At 64.1% G+C, this 23,300-nt stretch overlaps 3 protein-coding genes across 11 annotated transcripts; 2 read left to right on the top strand and 1 right to left on the bottom strand.

Moving 5' to 3' along the window:
- Positions 1-1,031: 1,031 nt before the first annotated feature.
- MRPL55 (mitochondrial ribosomal protein L55) lies at positions 1,032-5,003 on the bottom strand. Of its 2 annotated transcripts, none has more exons than XM_014826704.3 (4): positions 4,742-5,003; positions 3,927-4,014; positions 1,610-1,811; positions 1,032-1,250 (listed from the first exon to the last, which is right to left on the bottom strand). In XM_014826704.3, the coding sequence occupies exons 2-4, from the start codon at positions 3,950-3,952 to the stop codon at positions 1,101-1,103; spliced, it is 378 nt and encodes a 125-aa protein (XP_014682190.1). In that variant the 5' UTR covers positions 3,953-4,014; positions 4,742-5,003; the 3' UTR covers positions 1,032-1,100. The 2 variants fall into 2 exon arrangements, with proteins under 2 accessions (XP_014682190.1, XP_014682189.1); XM_014826703.3 differs by having other exon boundaries at positions 3,927-4,017; positions 4,742-4,995.
- On the top strand, positions 4,912-13,461 carry GUK1 (guanylate kinase 1). 6 transcript variants are annotated; one of them, XM_070518028.1, is made up of 9 exons: positions 4,917-5,190; positions 5,594-5,636; positions 10,938-11,051; positions 11,252-11,293; positions 11,744-11,840; positions 12,607-12,745; positions 12,830-12,914; positions 13,034-13,119; positions 13,218-13,461. In XM_070518028.1, exons 3-9 carry the CDS (start codon positions 10,940-10,942, stop codon positions 13,251-13,253), a joined length of 597 nt encoding a protein of 198 aa, XP_070374129.1. In that variant the 5' UTR covers positions 4,917-5,190; positions 5,594-5,636; positions 10,938-10,939; the 3' UTR covers positions 13,254-13,461. The 6 variants fall into 6 exon arrangements, with proteins under 6 accessions (XP_070374128.1, XP_070374129.1, XP_070374125.1 ...); XM_070518025.1 differs by having other exon boundaries at positions 4,952-5,190; positions 5,556-5,636; XM_070518026.1 differs by having other exon boundaries at positions 5,007-5,190; positions 11,612-11,840.
- Positions 13,462-14,264: 803 nt separating this feature from the next.
- GJC2 (gap junction protein gamma 2) lies at positions 14,265-22,638 on the top strand. Of its 3 annotated transcripts, none has more exons than XM_044778096.2 (2): positions 14,265-14,631; positions 20,349-22,638. In XM_044778096.2, the coding sequence occupies exon 2, from the start codon at positions 20,367-20,369 to the stop codon at positions 21,621-21,623; it is 1,257 nt and encodes a 418-aa protein (XP_044634031.2). In that variant the 5' UTR covers positions 14,265-14,631; positions 20,349-20,366; the 3' UTR covers positions 21,624-22,638. The 3 variants fall into 3 exon arrangements, with proteins under 3 accessions (XP_044634031.2, XP_070374120.1, XP_070374121.1); XM_070518019.1 differs by lacking the exon at positions 14,265-14,631 and adding an exon at positions 14,645-19,292; XM_070518020.1 differs by lacking the exon at positions 14,265-14,631 and adding an exon at positions 19,303-19,743.
- The last annotated feature ends 662 nt before the right edge of the window (positions 22,639-23,300 follow it).

Genomic DNA, 23,300 nt, shown 5'->3' with positions numbered 1-23,300 from the left:
TGAATGGGGGGTGGCAGCTGAAGGGATGAGGGCTCCAGGGAGGTCTTCCAAGTGGGAATGAGGCAAGAACTGCAGGAGGGATGTCCCTGAGCAGGTGAGAGCAGTGATGGGAGGGCCGGCAAAGCCTGGAGGGCACAGACGCAGGGGCAGTGGATGTCCGCATGCAGCTGCACATGGCTGCTGTGCTCAGTGGACCAGCAGGACTTGGGCTGCAGGAGGAGTCCAGAGGTGGGGGCTCAGCCCAGCATCCTTCGCCACCAACAGAGATGAGATGCAGTCACCTCCCACAGGCTGCTGGCTCCTGCCTCCCTGGTTGTGTCTGGAACGCTGTCCCGACTGTCTACATGGCGGTGACCTGCAATGGGCTCTCAAACTTACAAGAACAAGCCTGACAACCAGGTCCCACAATCAACACCCCAGGCCTGGCTGGGGCAGCTGCACTTAGAAAGGTTGGGAGTTACCCCCTCAGGTCTTGCAGGAAGCCCAGCCAGGGTGAAACCGACCCTTGGAACAAAAAGTCTTGAGGGGACCGTGGAAGGCTGGCTCATTGCAGCTTGCAGTGGGCTGCAAACTGAGCAGAGTTAACCACAGGGGCTGGCGGCTTCCCTTGGCCCCTCTGACGGGGAGCAGTTTCTGGCTGTGTCCCAGGTAGGGCTGAGGGAGCCCAGGGAGGGACAGGGCAGGCCAGCTGCAGGCTGGGCAGGGCATCCTTGGATCCCAGATACCCTACTTCTCCCACCCACTTCCCACAGCCGCTGTACCTGGCCAAGAGAGCCCCAAGTGCCCTGAGGCTGAAGGTAGCATTGGGGGCAAGAGGGAGCTGACTCAGGGTCGCGGGCGCTTCCTGCAAAGGGAAGAGCACCCATCACCTCAGTCGCATTTCTCTTATGTCGATGGCTCACGTGCCCTTTGGGCTTCATCCTAAAACCACGAACTGACCCAATACTAGGCCCTCTAGTTGGCTGAGTCACAGAGAGCCCCCTTGGGGCTGGGGCCAGGGCACACAAGAAAGAAAGACAGGCAGAGGCAGCTTCCTGGACACATGATTTAAAGACATGCCCCCTCCAGTGTCCCCAGGCCAGGGCAGCTTGCAGGAGTGGTCACTTTTTGGTCCAAAACCGCTTGTACCGCTCCACGTCAAAGTCATCAGCAAGCTCTGGCTGCTGCTCCTTCTCTCTGAGCTGGGCCTCGCGTTTCCGGAAGCGTGCCCGCCTCTCCTCCGGGGACAGCGCGTCCAGGTCCACAGGCATCTGCAGGGAGGGCAGGCGGGCACCAGGATATGCTCCTGTGTCTCCTGTTCTCCTCCAACGCAGGAATCAGGGTCAGGAGGCCTGTGGGGTTTTCTCTCCCTTCGAAGCTTTGACTCTTTAAAGAAACTTTTTCTGCTTGTGCTTCCAGGACTTGGTTTTTTTAAATGCACAGCTCCCTGCTGCTGTGCTATCTCAGTGTGTGGAGTAAGCACCAAGACCGCCTCCTCCCTCTTCAAATAATCCTTGTTCACGCAACAATCCTGCTCCATGACCCATGCCCCCCCACCGCCCCGTCCAGCTGTGAGGTTTCAAGCCCACTAGGACCTGCACCCCAAGGAATGCAAGGGAGGGACGCTTACCCCCAGCATCCGTCGAGGCTCCCGGTAGCGGATGTGGATGGTGGAGCCGTCCTGCTTGACCAGGAGCACAGGGTAGAGGCGTGCGTAGGTCTGCCGGCGTACGCGTGTAAGCGAGGCTCTGCTGCTGTCAGCCCTCCAGGAGGACGTGTGCAGGTGGCGGCCCGTGGGGGTGGCCCCTGTCACCGCACACTGCCACAGGAGGCTGCAGACACACATACACTGGTCAGTGGCTAGTGCTCGGACCACAGCGCCCATGTGGCCCAGGCCAACCAGCTCCTATGGGGACAACTGGGGACCCAGGCTGGGGCAGGATGTGGTCAGAGCAGCTCCTCCACCACATCCAGGAAGAGGCCACGTGGTGAGCACATGAAGCTCCCAGACGGCAGAGAACAGAGGTGGACAGCTGTCTCCAGTCACGCTGGACCATGCAGCTCAGGAGCTGCATACAAGCGTGGAGAAGAAAACTGACTTCTGGGAGAATGCAGACCCGGCATCATGGGCTGAACATTTGTGTCCCCCAGATTTTTGAGTGTTGAAGCCCTGACCCCCAATGAGATGGCGTCCCCCAGGAGGGGGCCTTTGGGAGGTGATTAAGGTTAGATGAGGTCACAAGAGTGGGCCCCCAGGGTGGGACTGTTGCCCTCATAAGAGAAAAAACCAGAAATTGTTTTCTTTGCTGTATGAAGATACAAGAAGGCAGCTGTCTGCAAAGCAGGAAAAGACCTCACCAGAACCTGACCCTGGTGGTGCCCCGATCTCAGACCTCCAGCCTCTGGAACTGTGGGAGATAAGCCACTTGGCTTGCAGCTTCTGTTGGGGCAGCCTGAACAGACCAAGACACCCAGAGTGCTCTTGGCTTCTGAATGTGGCAGACACTGGCCCTCCCACACATGGCACAGCACGTGCTCTGAGGGAACAGGAGATGACAAGGCGAGGCGGCCCTGTTCACACTGCTCTGTCCAGACACGTGTCCCTGCACCTGTCTCTTGCCTACCTGGGGCCTCATCCTGGCCTTGCCGTGACCCCAAAGTCCCTTCCAGCCTGCTTTCATGCAAACGTGGATTCACACCCCCAGGCTATTCATACCCACAGTATGGGTTTGGGGAAAAACATGTCTGAACGATTGCCAAAACTCCCTAGAATTGTTGGGCACTCCAGAAGTCGCCTCACTCCCCCAGCATTCTTTTGGACACCCATGGCAGACAGGTGTCCTGAATACTTGCCACGTGTCTCCCCTCTACATCATGTGGGCAGTCAGGTCCAGCACAGACCATCCCAATGGCCTCCTGCCTGGTCCCCGCTGCCACTCTAATCGAGTCCTCGTACTCTGCAGTGATTCTAAAGCCCACTGCTCACACACTTCAGCAGCTCTCACCTGGCTTTCAGGACCTCTCCCTCCGCAAGGCAGCCTGCCCGAGCACAGAGCCCCAACCTTTGGTGGAGCTCCTGCACTGCCCATCTCTAGTATTTCCCAGACAACACCTTGGGCTGAGAGCTCATCTCCTCCACTAGACCTCAATGGCCTTGGGGCAAAGAACCGCATCCTGTTTGCTGTGAAGTCCCAGATGCCTAGCTGAGCACTCAATAAATCTTGGCAAAATGAATCCAGTCCCCTTCCTCAGAAGTGGGAGAAGAGAAGAAAGGGGGGGCTCCAGCGCCAGATGAGCCTGCAGTCAGCCGGGCAGGGCCCTTGCCTGAGCAGTGCCAGAGAGCCCAGGCACAGCCACTCCCCAGAACGTGGGCTCAGTCTCGGGGGCTTCCAGGAGGGACTAAAGCCGACCTCTGGGGAGACAGCGGATGTTCTCCCACCATAACAGTGATTCCACGTGCACCCTTTCCAGGATGAGGCCTGCCCCATTTCACACTAACCTATGGCTCTAGGAGCCACAACCCTCTCCTCACGTTCCACAAAACAACACCAGCTCTGCACTCCTTCTCTTTTCTGGCAGCGCTGTCCTTCTCGTTCTGGGTAAGCCAAGAGGCGAGGGGAACAGGCGGGTGGAGAGGCAGTTCTGGTGGGAACAGCAGGAAGGCTGTGGCTTCCTCCAGGGACCCAGAGCCTGTTAGGCTGCAGACCCTGAAGAGGAAGGTGACCACCTCCACTACTGTCTGTCTGGTGTTAGGTACTCACTCGCTTTTGTTCTTTCCTCTATAGCCTGTCAGAGTGTCTACATGTAGACACTCATCTGTGTTGTCCAGATGGAAACACGGGCTCAGGTGGCTTCCCTGAGGGAGCACAGCCCTAAGGCTCCTGAGTCAGCACTCCCATGAGTGGCCCCATGACAGCGATCCCGGGGGCCTGGAAGTCTGTTCTTACCGAAGCAGGCTGCCGGCGGCCGCCATTCCTCCCGAGAGCCCCTGCCACAGGCGGAGGCCCAGGCTCAGTCACTGGCCCAGTGTGCGACCTGCTGGGAAAGGAAACAACACATTTTTAAAAAGTAGCCTTTCCATTTAATTCTCATCAAACCCCAGCTGTGAGCGAAGCCACACACCTGAGCACGTCCCCAGCAGATGTGGTACCACGGGGTCATCACCAGCCCTTCCCAGCAACATATTAGGCTGTCGGCCCAGCGTGGCGTTAGAATCACCTGTGGGACGCACAGGCCCTAACCCCAGACTCTGACTCAGGAGACCTGTGCCAGGGCCCGGCCCACTCGGGCTGGTCACCAAGTCAGGGAAGCCGCTCTGAGGGTGACCCGCACCGCCAACGGGGAGACTGGCTCTCACTGTTTCCCAAAGTCATTTAGTGCTCCCAAAACCCAGGGAGGTAGAATTACGAAAGGGGAGCCGAGGCCAAGCCTGCTCCTACTAGGCCCTGACTCTCAGGGAAGCGTCGGTGCCGAGTTCTCCGCGGGGACAGCCAGGAGGTTCTGAGGTCTCGGACACTGAGACTGCGCGAAACCAGCCCTCCCGGCAGACCCGGGCAAGTTTGCCCGGGCGCCCGCTCTCTGTCTGGGCAGGGCGGCTGCAGGCCTCCCTCCGCCGCGGGAGGCGACTCGACCGGAGGACGAAACGTTGTGACCCTCCCCAGAGGATGCCCACCCATCCTCTCGCCCTCGGAGCCGGCGGCGGGGCCCGACCCTCTCTTGGGGGAGCCCTCCCCGCCCGCGCGACGGCCTTCCCTGCACAGACCTGCCACGCTCACTGAGCCCCGGAGCGGCCGAGAGGACCAGCCCGGCCGCCACGGGCCGAGCGGGAGTGGGACTGGCCACAGGCGCGCACAGGGTCACCGCCGTCTCAGCTCCCGCTCCTCCTGCGGCGTCGCTGCGTCGCGCTGTGTTGACGTACGGCCCCCGAGGGGCGGGGCGAGGTCGGCGCGGCGTGACGTAGGACTAAAGAGGCAGTGCGGGGCTGGCGCGGCGCTGACGTACATCCTCGCGGGCGCCAGCGAGCCGGCGCGACAGTGACGTAAGCCCCGAGGGCGGAAGCGATCCGGCGCGGCGCTGTGACGCCAACTGGCGAGCGGAGGCGGGCGGGCGCGGCGCCATGACGTAGTCCCCGCGGGCGGTGGCGCCCCCTCATGCTGCGGCGCCCGCTGGCCGGGCTGGCGGCGGCCGCCCTGGGCCGGGCTGCCTCGGACGGTGAGTGGTGGCCCTCCGGCGTGGCGGAGGCCCGAGCTCGCGGGCTGGATCGCCGGGTGGGCGCCCCCGCTCGCGGGTTGGGGGGGTGCGTGGGGCCATGCGCGAGGCCTGCGCTCCTGCTAGCCGCGACACGGCCGCGCGCCCCTGGGTTCCCGGGGCTCCTCCCGGGAGCAGAGCGGGCACGAGGCGGCCCGCGCGCGTGCTCGCAGAGGGGCGTGACTCTGCGGACGCCGCTTCGTGCGCCGCCGGGCGCCTTCGTGGGCGCGTTTCTTACCGAGATTAGGAGCCGCGTCCCGGTGTCAGTCCTCGAAGCGTAGGACGTTCTCGGGGCACGCGGAGCTCCAGACAGCCTGAGAACCCCGCAGCCCGAGGACTTCATGCTGGATACCCTTGGACCGTGCAGGATGCGGAGGGGCGGAGAGTGGAGCCGCCTGTGCCCCCCCAAGGTGGGCATGGCGCAGAGCCAAAACCCCCGGGGTATCGGGGTTCCAAAGGCCTTTAGGTGGCTGCCTGACGAGCCTGATGTGGCGGTCCCGCGGGGCCGGCCAATTCGTGGGGCGTGTGGAAACGTGTGGTGTCTTCCCCGAGCTCAAAGCGTGCAGCAGAGACAGCAATTGGGAAAACCTGTCGGTGGTCCAGCTCTCGCGTCAGCTTTGGTCCGCTGCAGATTGTAAACCCAGAGGGTCCTGGGTAGGTGGAGCTGGCTGCTCTGAGCGCCCCGGGGACTGGTGCGGGTTCCTGGCAAGCCTCGTGGCCCAGTGCCGCCGAGCAGTGCAGACGCGAGTGCGCAGCCTAAGAGCGTCGTTGGTGGCAGGCTTGCCTGACTCGTGGGTGTGGTCAGTGATGGTCAGCTTGCCTGAGGCCCAGAGATGGTAGTCTAGGGCTGCTGGAGCTGCCTCTCTGTTCTTAAACGTCTTTCTGGGAGCAGTGAGAGGGAGCAGCCTCTTTCCAGGTGCTGATTCTGGTAGGAGCAGGTAGATGTGCCACCTCACCTATTTTCAGTGTGGTTTTATGCAGGGAAGAGGAGAGTGGAAGCTGAGGCGGTAGTAGACCAACATGATGTGGGGCCCACAGGTCGGGAGGAGGGAGGCAAGACAACCTTGTGGTGAGCCTCGGCGAGTCACCTGGGCGGCATGCCCACGTGAGTATGGACTTTTGTGACACCCACTCGGGCCTCCCAGGTCTTGGCTTGTTGTGAGGGACCCTGAACTTTCTCCTGCACCTGGGGAGGGACCCAGGACCGGTGTGGTTTCCTGTCTGACCACTGACAAGTGGAACTTCCTGCCAGCTGAGCCCTCACTCTGTCCCTGCACACAGAGCAGCCCACACACGACCCAGCTCAGCACCACACATGAGAGGTACCGTCTGCCTGGCCTTTGCTTTAGGTTCCGAGTTTGTGTCCACCCAGCCCTTGATCTCTGGCTGGGACAGGTGGGATCAGCAGTTTCCCTGAGCAGCAGATTCTGGGTGTTCTGACAGAAGACGGGCTTCCTTTTCAGGAACCAAAGTTCTCACCTAAACTCTGTTTTTTTTGTGACGCCCTAAACTGTTATCCTGCATCATCTGTGGTACGTTCAGGGGTAGCTCGGAAACATGTCCGGAAGATCTGAGGAAGCTCAGAAAGGAAGGGGGTGTTGTGATGTGGTTGGCAGTGGAGGGAGGTGACCCCAGCCCACGAGGAGGAAAGGGAGAGCAGTGCAGGGACTGCAGTGCCCCTGTAGTCAGGCTCTGGGTCCCTCCCTGACCCTGCCCTTGCCGGGCTTGGTTTCCCCGGAGTCCCTGCCCGTGCCTCAGTTTCTTCTCTGAGTCTCTTCTGGTCTCTGCATGTGCTGGGCCTCTGTTTTCTTTTTCTGTGAGAGCTAGGGGCCTGGACTCCTTCCCGCCCTGTGGTTCTCATGCCCTGGTCTCCTCCTCCTCCTCATGCTCTCTGCTCTTTCTCGTGAAGTCAGAGCTGAGGACTTCCTGCAGGATCATATCGTGGTTCTTCTCCTTGGTGAGAAGAGATGCAGACACAGCCGTGCAGTGCCCTGACAGGCTCAGGTCCTCCTCGGGTGGCTTCTTCCTGTGCTTTAGAGGGCCCTGCTTTCTCTCTGCTACAGTGCAGTCCTTGCCCCGCTGTGGGGAGGAAGTGAGGAGCAAATTGCTGGCTGCTTTGTGGCTGTCCCACCTCAAGCCACTCCCGAAGGCTAAGTGGTTTCTCAGGGTCACTTGGCTGGGACATGTCCCACACAAGGCGCCCTGTGGCCAGGGCCAGGGTGTTTCTCCTGCCCCACCCGGCCTGTGTGGGGCGTAGGGCACAACTGGCCATCCTGGCCCAGATCCGTGGCTTGTGCTTTACAAGAGGCTGGCAGGACTTGACTCTTTCTCCTCTGTGTTCTCTGTGGCTGTGCCTTGTCTTGCTGTCCAGTGGAGGAGTGGGGATGGAGGTGGGGGTGGTGGCAGCACCTGGCTCTCAGGTAGGACAGGGTAGGACAGCTGGTAGAAAGCAGAAGAACGAGATTCTGCCCCCAAACAGGAAGCACTTGAGGAAAGCCGCCCAGAACTGCTCAGGGAGCTCCTTATGAGGGGTGCCAGCACAGAGCATTCTGGAGCACGGGCTCACGCCAGCAGACTCCTATGGAAGTCACTTGCGTCCCAGATCCTTGCTGCAGTCTTTGTGAGTTTTCTGATTTCTCGTCAGGCAGCTGGGGCTTGGGGTTGTGGGATAAGCAACGAGTAGAAGACACAGGACTCTCCTGGCTGGATGATCCTTCTGACCTGCACGTTCCAGTCAGTTCTGCCAGGCACTGGGACCAAGGTCAGGCCCAGCAGTGTCCAGTGCACTTGAGGATCACTGCGGCCACTAGGCCTGGAGCTCTGTCCCATGCTGCGTGCTTTGTCGAAGATGGTTCTAGTGCGGGCGCTGTCTCTATGGTCACTGGATGGAGCCCTGTCCCCAGCACTCCCGGTGCACCCTTCACAGGGCCAGGCCGCCCCATGTGGGCTGTGTGGTGTGGGCCCTTGTGCTGGGCAAGCCGACCTCAGGGAGCAACTCTGCTTGTGGGCCCCATGGGGGCAGGACTCAGCATAGACGCCTTCAGCCGGGCCCAAGCCCACTCAACCCCACCACCGCAGGACAGCGGTACCAGGCGGTTGTCCCCCACCACAGCACGTCAACCATGGTATAGCCCTTGGAGGAGGGTTGGCACTGGGGAGGCCTGGGGCTGGGCCTGAGGGGCAGGCGGCGGCACAGGAGGGCACCCCGTGGAAGCAGACTGGGGGCCATGGCAATCCAGAGCTAGGAGGGAGTGAGCACTGCGCTCTCAGCCGATGCCGTATGTGGACACTGCTCCTCACTGCGCTGTGCAGGGGAGGGATGGCAGCCAGCCAGCATCGAGGTGCACGGTTAGGAGTGAGCACACGCAGCCTGCCCCAAGAGGCTGTCAGGTGCTGGGACTTCCGTGTGGCGTTTGGTCCTGAGCGAGGGTGTGTCTTCCTTGTGTAGGTGTGCAGCCTCTGGATAGCTGCGGCCAAGAGCTTTGGCCGAAACTGCAGGGTGGGGGACTGGGCAGGGACCGCCAGAGAAGCGTGTAGGGTCCGACCGGCGTTGCCTGGGAGCAGTCTTGGGGAAGGAGCACTGGGCTCTGCTGGTGCGGCTGCAGAGTGCTTGTGGGGGTGCCCGGGTGCACGGAGGAGTGCAGCGTTCTTGAGGGCTTCTGCACAGGCCCCAGCAGGGATGTCCTTGCAAAAGTGCCTCCCCATGCGGTCCCCAGTCAGGATCCCTTTGCATCCTCCACTCCCTAGAAGTGGACACCCCGAATTGGGTCCGGGGACCCCAGCCGCACCCACCGGGTTGAGGTTGTGCTCTGTGAGTGAGGCTCTGGCAGGCCCACTGGTCTACCTCCCCGTGTCTGCTCCGGGCTGCTCTTCCCTCCTCCTGGAGGAGCTGGTGTTCCTGCAGCACCAACACTGCCAAGGCCTGAGGGTCTGCCTGGTGCGGGGTGTGGAGGTATGTGCTGCAGTGGCGGCTCAGCGCCGTCTGAAGCGGGTAGTGCGGGGCGCACACCAGTGCCCTTGGCCTCTTTGCGGGGCGCTCTAGGAGCAGCAGGCCTCTTAGGGACCTGGGGCCCGGTCCTCTCCTCTGCCCTCCCGCATCCCTGCCCCCACCCCACTCCGCTCTCCAGCTCCCCAGTCATTCTGGGGAGTGGGCGGGGTCCATGGACCTCAGTCCTGCAGGAGGAGAGGCTCTGGGCAGGGCCACGGCTGGAGAGGGTCTCTCCTCGGGCCCTCAAGGGGAGGGGCTGCACTCTGCTGGCAGAGCTGGGTACAGGCGTGTGCAGGTGTGAGCGTGGCAAGTGTGCACAAATGTGTGTGGTGTGTGCACATGCTGTGTGTGCGCATGAGTGTGTGTACGTGTGGTGTGCAAGCACATGGGGCGTGTGGTGTTGGTGTGTGGATGTGTGCAATGGCACACGTGTCTAGGTGGGAAAGCTGGGACGCCAGAACGGGGTTTGTCCATCGGGCTGGTGGCTGGGTACAGACAACATGCTCTTGTGTCAGGAAGCTTGGAAGAGGCAGAGGAGCTCAGAGTAGGTCACTCAGAGGTGATGCTGAGAGCCATGTCCCTCTGGGTCCCTTCCTTCTGCGTCTCGAGCAGGGGATCGCATCTGTTCCTGGGACATGTGTGTGGTGTGACGGCCCCAGAATAGCGGTGCTTTAGCGAGATTATCCGGGTTGGCCTACATCGAGGATTAGGAAAGCATGCCTGCCCGGGGGCGTCCCTCCTGGGCCCCTCCACGGGTCTGCTGGCCACAGACTGCACCTTGGAGACCTCCTGCACCCCAGGCAGCCCTGCGGGACCTGGCCAGCCTGGGGAGCTGCTCCAGCTCACCGTACACCCTACCAGGGTCTCCCTCTGGGACAGGGTGCGCCCCATCCCCCTGCCTCTCCCCCAGCGTGGCGTCCGCCTCAATTCCCACCTCCTGAGGCTCACAGCACCCTGCCCCAGAGTCTGTACCTGGCCTTTGGCCCATCATGCTCACGTGGCTGGGTTTCAAGGCGAGAAGCAGCCCTCCCTCTGGGCGCTGAGTGGCAGGGTTGGGTGCCCTGGGAGGGGCTTGGTGCTCAGAGCCCAGAGCAGGCAGGGATTACCACCTACCCTGGCTCATCCAGAGCAGCTCCGAGCTGAGCACCGAGGTGGGTCCTGTGTGGGAGCACTGGGGGTGGGCAGGCTGGCGCTGTGCTGACACCCCCCGAGCTCCCCTGCTCCTCCCACCCTCAGTGTCATAGCCTGTGGCAGGTGTCTGAGCCCTGTGCTGTGGGCTGGGGCGTGGCCTCTGCTGCCCTCCTGCTGGCTTCCCAGCACCTGAGTGTCAGAGAGGTCGGTCAGCAAGCTGTGGTCCTTTGAGGTCTGCCCCCTGCTTCTGATGGAAGTTCCCAGAACAGGGCTGTGGTTCCTCTGATCTTGACTGAGGCTGCCTCTGGGGCGTGGTGCCAGGAAACACAGGATGGAGACCCAGACGTGGCCCTCCAGGAGCCGAGGGCGGGTTCAGAGTGGACGGTCCGGGGAGGCACCGGGTGGCTGGGCTGTTAGCGGGAGTATCCAAGGGGAGGTGCAGCCCAGCCTGAGTCCAGCTCAGCCAACTGCCTGGCTCTGCCCGGTTCCTGGGGTGAGCCGTGGCGACGGAGGGGAAGCCCGCAGCTGCCCACCCACTTCCACAGGGAGTGGGTCCTGCCATCCCGCTGAGGCTTGCCCCCCTTGTCCACAGGGATGTCGGGACCAAGGCCTGTGGTCCTGAGCGGGCCGTCTGGGGCCGGGAAGAGCACCCTGTTGAAGAGGCTCCTGCAGGAGCACGGCAGTGTCTTCGGCTTCAGCGTGTCCCGTGAGGCCCCGGGGCAGGGAGAAGGGCCTGCAAGGGTCTCGGGGGTGCTGGGGTGGGGCCGGGGCCAGGCTTCTGCTGACCTGCCCTGGAGGCCCTCACACCCGTGGGTGACAGGAGCCAGGCCCAGTCCTGAGCCGGGCCCAGGGGTGGGACGTGTGGGCTCTGGGTGTCCTGGCTCAGTCATGGATGCTTGTTCCTAGACACGACAAGGAACCCGCGGCCGGGAGAGGAGAACGGCAAAGGTGAGCTCACCCAGTGGCCCTTGCCCGCCTGGGTCTGGAGCCACCCCCTGCCAGCAGTGGGATGCACCAGGCCTCTGGGGCCTCATCTTCCCATTGATGGATGGTCCCTCCCCAAAGGTGGATGGGCTTCCTTAGGCAGCAGGCTTCAGAGCACATGCCTGGCCAAGTCCATGTGGGAGGCCAGGCAGGGGCCCTGATACAGCAGAGGTGCTGCGGGGCATTTTCCTTAGCATGCTGGCTGCCCTCTACAAGGCCATGCAGTTGAATCATAGCTGTGTGTCATTTGGAGCTCTCTGACATCACAAGCATCTTCTCTAGTCTTAGTAGGGCTTCTGATCCTGCCTGATGCACAGCACAGAAGTCTCTGCAGCCTCCCTGGTGGCAGCCGGTGGTCTCCAGTCCTGGTGTCCTGGCTGTGGGCAGCCTCGAGCAGCTCTTCCTCCTTTGCAGATTACTACTTTGTGACAAGGGAGGTGATGCAGCGGGACATTGCCGCTGGTGATTTTATCGAGCACGCTGAGTTCTCAGGAAACCTATACGGGACCAGGTGGGCCGCACCCCAGTCCTCCTCCCAGACCTCTTGGGGACCTGGCATCGGCAGGCCTGGGCCAGGGTCTCTCCGTGGCCTGGGGCAGAGAGGGGCTTCTCTCTACCGGCTGTCTGGACAGTCAGGCGAGGGACCCAGCCCTGCCAGTGGTCACGTTGGGCAGCAGTCGGCTCAGGGCACCCCTCCTGACCCAGCCTCACCTGGTGTGTGGCGGGGACTCAGGCCCTGGGCCTCACAGGGCTGCAGGCCACACTGCAGCCCCTCCCCTCCAGCCAGTGGACCCCCAGAGCAGGACCTAGCAGCTCCTCCCCCTGGCTGGCAAGGCCGGAGCGGCGCCTCAGCACATACAGCCCGGCACAGCTGTGTGCAGCCTGTCCCCCAGCCTCCTGTGGACCCTGCGTGCTCAGCCCCAGGTGCAGCTGCTAGGGGCGGTGGCCCCTCAGGCAGTCACTAGGGCCTCTGCTCTCCTTCGACGACAGGTGCCTAGGAGCCTTGGGCTGTACAATGACAGCCAGGTCCTCCTGCTCCTCCTCACCATCGCCCCAGCCACCAGGGACTCCACGTTCAAAGGGGGCTCAGGGAGTCCTGTTGGAAACAGAACAGACGCTGGGGGCAGAGTGGTCCCCTGCAGGCGTCCCCAGACAGGCCAGAGCTGGACAGGGGAGGCAGGACCCCAGAGACAGGCAGTGATGATTCTGCTGAGGCTTTTGGAGGCTATGAGGGTCCAAGGAGCCCCCGCTGAGCAGCCCCTCCTGCTGTCCCCCAGCAAAGCGGCCGTACGGGCCGTACAGGCCATGAACCGCATCTGCATCCTGGATGTGGACCTGCAGGGCGTGCGCAACATCAAGAAGACTGACCTGCGGCCCATCTACATCTTCGTGCAGCCGCCCTCACTGGAAGTCCTGGTGAGATGGGGCCTGTGGGGGCGGGGGGCGGGAACCCATGGAGTGTGTGGGCCAGGGGCCAGGCTCTGACCCCTTCTGTCTCAGGAGCAGCGGCTGCGGCAGCGGAACACCGAGACGGAGGAGAGCCTGGCCAAGCGGCTGGCCGCCGCGCGGGCTGACATGGAGAGCAGTGAGTGTGGCCAGGGGCCCCGGACCCTCCCCTGGGGGTAGGGCGGGCACGGCTGGTCCCCAGGAGGGTCCCCCGGCCCTTCTGTCCCCAGAGCCTCCTCTGACCCTGCCCCACCCCAGGCAAGGAGCCGGGCCTGTTTGACTTGGTCATCATCAACGACAGCCTGGACGAGGCCTACCGGACCCTAAGGGAGGCGCTCTCCGAGGTGGGCTCCCTGGGGCTCTGGCGCACTCAGTGGAGCGGGTGGAGCGGGCCGTGGCAGCCCTGAGCAAGGGCGAGATCTCCCTCCTCTTTCTCCGGCAGGAAATCAAAAAGGCCCAGGGGACCGGCCGCTCCTGAAAAGGCTCACGGCCGTCTGCCCAGGCGGCCTGGGGCCTGGTGCCCACCCAGGTGGGTGCTGCGCTCGCCTCAGCTGGGGCCAGGGTGGGTGCTGCCCAGCACTCGCCCCTCACCATGGTGGAGGACCCCTGCTTCCCCGCCCCTGCCCCCTGCCCAGCCCTCCTGTGGGACCTGGCCCCGTTCTAATAAAGAGCTGCTGGTTAGAGTGTCTGTGAGCCCATGCGTCGCAGCCCTGGGCAAGGTAGTGTGGGGCCCCTCCACACCACAGCTGCAGTGGAGCTGCTCCTGAGCTGCACACTCCTCCGCTGGGGCTTCCGCAGCCCGAGCTTCGTTTCAAGGAGACCCATGGGGGCTGCCTTGCCCGTGTCACTGGGTGGCTTCCCCACGGCTGGGCTGCTTCCTGCCTGGAGTCCGGGGGTGGGCACGGAGCGGCTGGGGGAGAAAGGCCTGGGGCTGTGTCCTGCCTCAGCCATCCCCCTCCTGGTCCTTGAGCTGGGCCAGGGTGGCTGAGGGACAGACATTGCTGGCCCAGCAGGGGGCTGAGCCTGCAGAAAATGGGCACTTGTAGGCCTGGCCCGGCCAGATGCTCCAGGAGAGGCCAGTCCAGGGAGGACATGGGGGCCTCTGGTCCTGGGCCAGGAGGCTGTGGGGTCCCTAAGGAGACTCCTCCAAGGGTCAGTGGGGCCACCCATCCTCACAGGCCTTGCAGTGGCGTGCTGTGGTGCCCATGGGCTGCCACTGCATTTCTGGGCTCAAGATGATCCTGGGCCTGGACGGGAGGTGCCCTGTGTGCTAGAGCCTGGCCTGTTCCTTTGCCTCCCCATGTGCCCCTCCAAGGCCGCTCGTCTCAGGCCAGAGCAGTGGGTGGGGTGGGGGGTGGGAGGCAGGGGCATCTGCCCAGCCCTAGCTGGGGCTTCCTGTGCTAGGGCTCAGGAGGATGGTGGATACAGACAGGAGGCGGGCGGCCCAGGCGGAAACAGCCGGGGAGGCTGGGCCCTGTCCAACAGCCCAGATGCACAGAGGAGGCTGGCGGGAGCTGAGCCTAGATGTGGGATGGTGGCAGAGGGATGCTGGACAGCCCCCCAGGCCTGAGGGCAGGTGAAGTGGGGCCCCGCTGCCTCTGACCTGCTGTGCAGCTGGCGGAAGCAGCTTACTTCTCTGGGCCCTGTCCAGCCGCAGGGACAATCAGGGATTCAGACCCCAAGCCTTGAGGGGAACAATGGAGCCTTGAAGGCCCTCCCTCCGCATTGTGCTTGGTGGCGAGAGGTGGCCCGCGGCCGGACTCTGTGCTCAGCTGGGCGCACACCCTCGGGAGGGCCAGTATCCAGCCGGCAGGTGGAAGGGCTCAGAGAGACTCACACTTCCTGGCCTGGAAAAGGTACAGTGTTGCATGGAGACCCTCCCCTCTGGTCCCGGGGTCCCAGCCGTCCAGGCTCGCCTCTCCTAGAACGGTGCATCTCAGGAGATGACAGGTGCTGGGCCTGGCTAGGCCACTGTCTGTTCTGAGGGTCTGTCCATCTCAGGCCCAGTGCCTTCATGGGCAGGCCCTGACTGCTGGGTGTTCGGGCGGCAAGACCTGAGGGAGGAGGAAGAGGCAGAAGTCTGGGCCCCAGCCGCGGGGTTTGTTCAGACCCGGTGGTGAGCAGGGGAAGGGGAGTGCACCCAGCACCGCCCCCAGCAGCTGGGGTGGGTGGGAGAAGGTCAGGAAGGTCAGGAAGGTTCAGAGGGGCCTGTGAGGATGGGGCTTTGCTCTGAGAGCCCGGGGCTCCCTGGGACCCACCCCCCGGGGCTCCCTGGGACCCACCCAGGAGGTGTGAGGACCCCGCCTTGGGCTGCTTGCAGGGAGAGAGCCTGGGGGGAGCCTGGGGGTCTGGGCTGGAGGCTGGAGGCGCGAGACTGGTGGGTGTCCACACTGAGTGGGAGGCACTATGTGCTCTGGAGCTGCTGGGGGCAGGAGGATGTGGCACAGGGTCCCCAGCCCTGGGGTTAGGGTCCTGGGTGGCTGGTGTGCACACCCCCACTGGGCAAGGGGGTCCAGGCAGAACACGGCTGGAGCATGCAGGACGGGGTCCAGGGGCCGTGGAGGGCCGTGGAGGACAGAACCCCATAGAGCCACTGCAGAGCAACCAAGTTGAGGCCGGGTCGGTGTTTCCTCTGTGCTGGACGTGCAGCAGGGAGGCTGAGGGTGGGCGAGCGCTGCGGCCCGCCCTCTACTTGAGGACTGTTCCCCTTCAAGCCCCTCGGCGGGTGGGTGGGCTGCAGCAGGAGGGAGGAGCCCTGGGTGGGTGTGGGGCAGGCCTGGGGCTCTGAGCTGAGCCCACCGTGACTCCTGGGGCTTGGGTGTGGGTGAGGGGCCGCCCCATGTCCTCAGGGAGGGGAGGAGGTGCCCGAGATGCTGTGCTGTCATGCCCGAGGGTTTCCAGGGAAGGGCCCCCCTGGCCACTGGGTGAGCTGAGCATGGTGACAGGGGAGGGGGGTCGGCCCGTGGGCAGCCCCCCTCAGCCAGAGGAATCCCGCTGCCCAAGGGGGCACGTGGGAGGAAGCGGGGCCAGGATGGGAAGGAAATGGCTGGGCAGGCCCTGGCTCCCAGCCCTTGACCCCCCAGGACCTTTGTTCCGACCCAGGGGTGAGAGGGACTTGGAGGGAGAGAGCCCTCTGTCCCTCCTGCAGAGGCCACTCTGCCAGTGCCAGGACCGGGTGTGGCAGACCTGGCTCACCCCAGGACTGACCATCCTGGCGCCCGCTGGAGCCCAGGTGTCTGCTGTGGCTGCCCCGTCCCCAACTTCACACCCTTTGCTGACTGCTCCTAGGCCTTCCTCTCCCACACCCTGACCCCCAAATGTCGTCCTGGATCCCTAGTGGCCACTCACTCTGACGCGGGGCTGTGGGTGAGAGTCCCTCTGAATCAAAGTCCCTGCGGATGCCAGCACACCTCCCCTTCTGCGGCCCTGCAGAGCCTCTCCCACCCACCTTTGCGTTGAGGTCCCCCCATGCCCTGAGGCCAGGACAGGGCACCAGCCAAAGTCCCTGCTCCGTGCTGTGACTTCAGACAGAAATGCGCGCGGGGGGTGGGAGACGAGCAGGGGAGGGGCTCCAAGCAACTGGCAGAAGCTTTTCCAAAGAAGGTCTTCACTGACAACACTCGTGTTTACAGAGGGGCTGTGGGGTCCAGGCAGAGTCCACATGCCCCCACATGCCCCACACCCCCAAGCCCAGGTCCCCCGTGGCTCGCTCCTCACAACACACCAGCATCGAAGCATCCTCAGCAACCAGAGCACACACTGCCCTGGTCCCTCCTCCTCCCTGTGTCCATCTGTCCCTCTGTCCATGCCTGTGTCCTCTGTCCCTGTGTCCATCTGTCCCTGTGTCCTCTGTCCCTGTGTCTGTCCCTGTGTCCTCTGTCCCTGTGTCCATCTGTCCCTGTGTCCTCTGTCCCTGTGTCCGTCTGTTCCTGTGTCCTGTGTCCATCCCTATGTCCGCTGTCCCTGTGTCCATCTGTCCCTGTGTCCTCTGTCCCAGGCCCCTCCAGAGTCCCAGGGGCGCCTCTCCTGGACCACTCCGGGCCGTGGCCGTCTCCTAGACTCCGCTTGTCTGTTGACCTTGATGGGTGGTATTTCATAGGAGCCCCATTAGGGAGTCTCTTGTTGTCTCATGCTGGCTGGGTGAGGGCTGGAGGAAGCCCCTGCTCATCCTAGCAAGATGCGCTCCCCGCCTGGCTGCTCACGGCACCGGGTGGACCTCAGCCCCCAGGCGAGTATTGTTCTGGTCCCCTTCCTCCTGCCACAGCCCCAAGGAGCATCACATCCCCTGTGTGCCGCTGCGCCTGCAGGGGTCATTCACGGCTCCCTCCCCCGTTTAGTCATCTACTCAGTCATTTGTGTCAGTGTGGACGCATACTTGTTTCATACCTGGGGTTATGACGTATGCCAACCTGTAATACTATGTTATTCACTCAATTGCCAAAATTGACCCAGCTTTGGATGCTGGGGAGCTCCTTCCGTGAGCTCCCACGTCCCTTTGAGATGCCCATCGGTGAGTGTGTGTGAGTGTGCAGGTGTGCACGCACCTGTGTGCCACCACTCCTGACTGGCCCTGTGAGAGTTCCTGCTGCCAGCAATGCTGCTGCTCCTGGAGAGTGGGACCGAGGTGTGCTCGCTGTGTGGGGCCTTTTCCCCAGGGGGCCTTTCACTGACACACGAGGGAATACACACCCATGTGTGTGCACATGGATATGCACATGTCTACACTGTTCTCTGTGTCCGTGCCCATGTTAAGCTGAATGCAGTTCAGACTCACGTCTCCCAAGCTGACCCACGACCACGTGGGGCGTTCCGGCCCCTCCCCTCGCCTGCCTGTGACCCCCCACGCCCTGACATCCTGGGCCACCTCCCATCCTGTGGTGGCTCAGTCCGAGTGCTTGCATAGTGGGTGGCGGGATGCGGGGGAGCCTGCGGCACAGGCTGGAGGAGGGCCCGGCAGGCACCGTGCAGAGCCTCCAGCAGGGCTGGGCTCAGCCTGTATGGGAGTAGATAGGGTGCAGGTGGGGCCAGCCATGCTTGGCGTTTTACTCCAAAGCCAACCAAGTCCCGGGAGCGCGGGAGGCGGGTCAGTGGGCCTCCAGAGTGCCTGGCGGAGCAGGTCCAGTCCAGGGTTTGCTGATGGAGCCCAGGAGGTGCGGGCCAGAGAGCTGTCCAGGATAGGCCCAGCTGTGCCGGAAGCCGCTTTGGAGGGAGGTTTGGGGATTGGTCCGGGGAGCTGAGGGTGCCTGCAGGCATCCACATCGGAGCTTAGGAGCAGCACTGCTAGAGATGTGGACTGGGGGCCCCGCGACCAGCCCCAGGGCTCTTCCAGGCCAGAGCTAGTCATCACCAGCCCCTGACCGCAGGAAGATGGTGCCCTGCCTGCATGTGTGATGCAGGCCCTGCACACGTGTGTACACAGCACGTGGGTGTGGGCCCAGGTTCTGAAGAGCCAGAGCCTCTGCCCTCCCTCCAGCCCCCCCCCCCCCCCAGGCTGCCTGAGCTTCCCCAGGCGCTGGGGCAGGAGGGGAGGCTCGCCCCTCCCCACTGCTGTCACCAGCACGGACCCTTGGAGCTGACCGCCTGCAGACGCACCCTCTCCTCCTTCTGCATTCAGTCTCTGAGCTCTGAGCACAGGTGGGGGGCCCCGGGGCAGGGTCTGCCCAGTGCCATGCTAAAGCCGATCTTCAGAGTCCCCTGCGTGTATCTGGTCTTGAGTGTGCGAGAGCATTTACACTGAGGGAATTGGCAAACACTACAACCAAGCACCCCCCACCCGCCCGCCCCTGAGCCAGGTGTTAAATCTGACTGCACACCACTCTCAGCCCCCAGGGGCCCGGACCCTCCTCCTCCATTTCTCCACTGGGCTCTGTCTTGGGAGGGGGAGGGGGGCGCTCTGCCGTCCCTTTTCTGGGTTCTTTGCGGGGGACCGTGGGCCTCAGTGGCCTGTGATGTGAGAGTGTCGACGTCAGGGGCTGGACAGGTCCTGGAAGAGAGTTGAGGTTAGGCTGGAGGAAGAGCAGCCAGCCCAGGGCCGTGAGGGGGTCCAAGCCCCTCCTGCAGGATGGCAGGCCCCCGTGTGTCCACAGCGCTGGAGGGCTGGGCATGTGCCAGTCTGTGGGCATCTGTGAGTGTGCATGTGCAAGCCTGCATGCATTTGTGTACCTGAGTCCACATGCAGGGTGATTGTGTGCACGTGTGTTTATAAGTGTGTGTGTGCATGTGAGTGCATGCGTACACCTGCGTGTGTGTGTCTGTGCATCTGTGAATGTTTGCATGTGTGTAGCTCTGAGAGGGGCGCTGCACACAGTTGTGAGGAAGTGGGGTCACTTCCCCAGGAACCCCGGCTGCCCCTTCTTCCTGCCCCCAGGAGAGCGGCCCCAGCTGCATAAAGAGGGCCTGCAGCTCTGCCGCTCCATCCCACACCTGCCCAGGCTGTCTCCCAGGCCGGTTCCAGGAGGGAGGGGGCCAGACACATCAGGCACTCAGGGGTCTCCTGCCCCAAACTACCCAGGAGCAGGTACTGGCCTTGGCAGTGAAGGAGGGGGGTGGGCGTTGGAAGGCAGGAGCCCCCTCCCTGGAGGCATGTGAGGACAGGGGCGCATGGCCCTGCCTGCAGAGCCCCTTCTCCTGGGCAAAGGACCACCCAGGGCTCAGCTGGTCTGGCCTGTGGTGGGACGTGGTGAGTGGTGCCGTGGCTGTCCCTGAGTGTCCCAGGTGCCTTACGGTGTCTGTGCACCTCGCTGAACACGGTCCTTTCCTGGGCAGACACCTGGCCTCACCCTGCCCCCAGGCGACATCTTGGCTTTGAGGACACGAGGGTGCCCCAGGGAGTGTGGCAGCAGTCCCTGGTGCAGCAAGATGGGGACAGGGGCAGGGGTGTATGAAGAAGCACGAGGGTCCTTCGTGGAGGCGGAGGGACAAGAGCCCCTGTGCAGGGTGTGGAGGAAAGCAGGCAGGGCACACTGTTGGTGAGCCTGGGGGCATGGGGGCTGGAGCTGGGGGGTGGGGGTTGATGGGGCACTGGAGTGGCCTACGAGCTGGGGAGGGGGAGGGCTTGGGGGCTGGGCAGGCTGGGGGCCTCTGGGATGCTGGGAATTGAATTCCATGGGATCCTTTCCAGCGACCTGGGCGCTGCAGAGAGTGTGTGGGGTGGAGACCGCAGATACATCTGGGCTGAGGCTGCATGGCCTCGAGACTGAGCGGGGCTGGCCTCAGCTTCCTCGGCTGACCCACGAATGTGGCTCACGCAGCGGACTCCCTGTGCTCCTAGGCTGGGGCCGGGTCCCTGAAGGGGAGTGGCTTGCACCAAACCAGGCTTTCCTGGGGGTCTGGGAGAGGGCAGGAAAGGCTGGCACCCCTCCAGGCCACGTGGACCTGGGTCGGGTCTGGGGGCGGGGCGAGGTGGGTGCTCAGCGGGAGCGAGGCGGCCTGTCCTCTGCCCGCGGGGCCCCGGCCTCTCCCTGCACCCATCCCACGAGCAGGGTCAGGACCTGGGCGGGGCCACGCTCCTGGAGGCGACGAGTTCCCCGCTGGGCCTGACCCGGCCCGGGTTGAGCTCCTCGTGGTCCTGCAGGTCCTGTCCCCAGCCCCTATGACCAACATGAGCTGGAGCTTCCTGACGCGGCTGCTGGAGGAGATCCACAACCACTCCACATTCGTGGGCAAGGTGTGGCTCACGGTGCTGGTGGTCTTCCGCATCGTGCTCACAGCCGTGGGCGGCGAGTCCATCTACTCGGACGAGCAGACCAAGTTCATGTGCAACACGCGGCAGCCGGGCTGCGACAACGTGTGCTACGACGCCTTCGCGCCCCTGTCCCACGTGCGCTTCTGGGTCTTCCAGATCGTGGTCATCTCCACGCCCTCCGTCATGTACCTGGGCTACGCGGTGCACCGCCTGGCCCGCGCCTCGCTTCACGAGGGCCGCCGCGCGCCCCGCCGCCGCGCGCCGCCGCCGCCGCCCCCCAACCCCGGCTGGCCCGAGCCCGCTGGCCTGGCCGAGGAGGAGCCTATGCTGGGCCTGGGCGAGGAGGACGAGGAGCCGGGGGTGGCCGAGGGGCTGGGCGACGAGGATGAGGCGGAGGACGTGAGCGCGGCCAAGGGCACGGGTGGGGATGCCAAGGGCGCGGGGGCCCCAGGCCCAGCTGGGCCCCACGACGGGCGGCGGCGCATCCAGCGCGAGGGCCTGATGCGCGTGTACGTGGCCCAGCTGGTGGCGCGCGCCGCCTTCGAGGTGGCCTTCCTGGTGGGCCAGTACCTGCTGTACGGTTTCGAGGTGCGGCCTTTCTTCCGGTGCAGCCGCCAGCCCTGCCCGCACGTGGTCGACTGCTTCGTATCGCGGCCCACCGAGAAGACGGTCTTCTTGTTGGTCATGTACGTGGTCAGCTGCCTCTGCCTGCTGCTCAACCTCTGCGAGATGGCGCACCTGGGCCTAGGCAGCGCGCAGGACGCGGTGCGCGCCCGTCGTCCACCACCCGCGGTCCCCGGCCCCGCGCCGCGCCCACCGCCCTGCGCGCTGCCCGCCGCGCCCGGCCTGGCCGGCCCGCCCGACTACAGCCTGGTGGTGCGCGCGGCGGAGCCCGCGCGCGCCCACGACCAGGACCTGGCTGGCCTGGCGCTGCAGGCGCTGCGAGACGGGCGCGCGCTCGGGGACCGCGACAGCCCGCCCTGCCCCGGCCTCCCCACGGCCGCCCGGGGGCCACCGAGGCCCGGCGCCCCCGCCTCCGGGTCGGGGAGTGCCACGTCGGGGGGCACGGGCGGCGGCCAGGGCCGGCCGGGCGCCAAGCCCAGGGCGGGCTCCGAGAAGGGCAGTGCCAGCAGCAGGGAGGGGAAGACCACCGTGTGGATCTGAGGTCCCGCCCTCGCGGCTCTCCAACTCCCTCCGAGCCAGTGCTCGGGGTCGGAGCCCTGGGTGAAGGCTGGGGACTGGACGAGCTGGGCGCAGAGCACAACCAGCCCTCCGCCTCCTCCTCCTCCTCTTCCTCCTTGGCCCACCGCCTACCCTCCTGGGAGGACAAAGGCAGCCCTGCTCTGCGCCGCTGCCCCTCCCTCCTGAGCCCCCTCTCTGCCAGGAGAGGAGGGGGAGGGAGGCCTGGGAACCACAAAGGGTCTCCAGCTCTGATCCAAAACCTGAGGGCGGGCGGCACAGTGGCTGGGGCACTGCCCACCCCATTTCCCACGAGCCTCACTGAACCCTGGCCACGGCCTCAGGACAAGGGGTCTGGCCAGGCAGGGCTCCGCACCCCACAGCACGCTCCCCAGCAGCAGCTCCTATGTGATGCCCAGGGGTGTCTGGCCAGGGCATTGGGAAGTACTGTGCTTGTTCCCCCTCCCTGCAGCTAAGGGGGCTTCTCCCCAGCACCCACCCCCAGCTGGCGGTCTGGTTCCTGCAGAGCTGGAAGCAGTCCCAGGTCTTCCTCCTAGAAAGGGAAAACGAGGCCCTGGAGGTGGGACCCCAGTGCCCAGCCCGTATGCACCTCCTCGTGGGTGGCTGCGCTGGGCCCAGAGCCGAGCTGCCTGGTCCTCCTCCGGCAACTGCGGGGGGCTGCGCCCTACTCAGTTCCCTGCCCAGACAGAACTGGGGCAAGGCCCTGGAGGGGCCTAGGGTGGACGGGTCCACGTCCTGTGAGACTCTGCACCCACTGGGGCAGCCCTTTTCTCTGGGACACACTTGAAGTTCCGCCAAGACACTAGCCACCTTGAGGGTGGTGGCCTTGTCAGGTGGTGGTCAGGGCTGTGGTTTTGCTGTGCTGGGGGACGACGCTCCGTGGCTCCCAGCTACGGCCTCTGTGCCTTCCAGCCCCCTCCCTAATTCAGACACAGCATCCAAAACAAAGGAAGTAAAATAAAACTGACTTGTTTACGACCGTGTGTGCATGCACGTGTAGTGTATCTGTGCCTGTGGTGTACACACGTGTGGTGTTGGTGAGTATGCATGCATGTCTGTGCATGTGCATGTGTGTTCGTGTGGTGTGTATGCACATGTGTGTGCCTGTCCATCACTGGCCTCTGAGGAGACACGGCTCCCCTTCAGGCAGGCTGGGAGAGCAGGGCCGAAGCCCAAGCCCCTGCAGCTCCTCAGACTCGCTGGTGCTGGTCAGTGCCAGGCAGCAGCCAGGAAGGGCACAGCCCAGCACACAGATGGCGAGAGCAAAGAGCTCGGCCAGCTCGCACCAGAGCCCAAGCTCAGCCTGCAGCTCAGAGGACAGAAGGGCAGTCCAGTCTCAAGCCCCAACACTATCTGGATGCTGGCCAAAGCCTGCAGCCTGAGGGGGAGAGGTGGGCACAGTGAGGGGATCAGCTGCTGCCAGCATGGAGCCACATCGGTCAAAACTTTGGGGACCCCAGCTGTCTACCAGCCTTCCTCAGGCCCAAGGCAGGCCCTGACAGCCACTCCCAGCCAACAGACTCTCTCTGGGTCCCGGGGCCAAGCTCCAAGCCTGGGCTGAGCCCCAACCCTAAACTTAGCCTTCTGGTCAGAAGCCAACTGCGTGCTGAGTCCCTCTCCTCCATGGGGCCTGACTAGCTG

This window comes from Equus asinus, chromosome 9, assembly GCF_041296235.1.
Source record: "Equus asinus isolate D_3611 breed Donkey chromosome 9, EquAss-T2T_v2, whole genome shotgun sequence".
NCBI classification, from domain to species: Eukaryota; Metazoa; Chordata; class Mammalia; order Perissodactyla; family Equidae; genus Equus; species Equus asinus.
The sequence above is the reverse complement of the archived record's forward strand: the minus strand, read 5'-3'. Positions and strand labels throughout refer to the sequence as shown.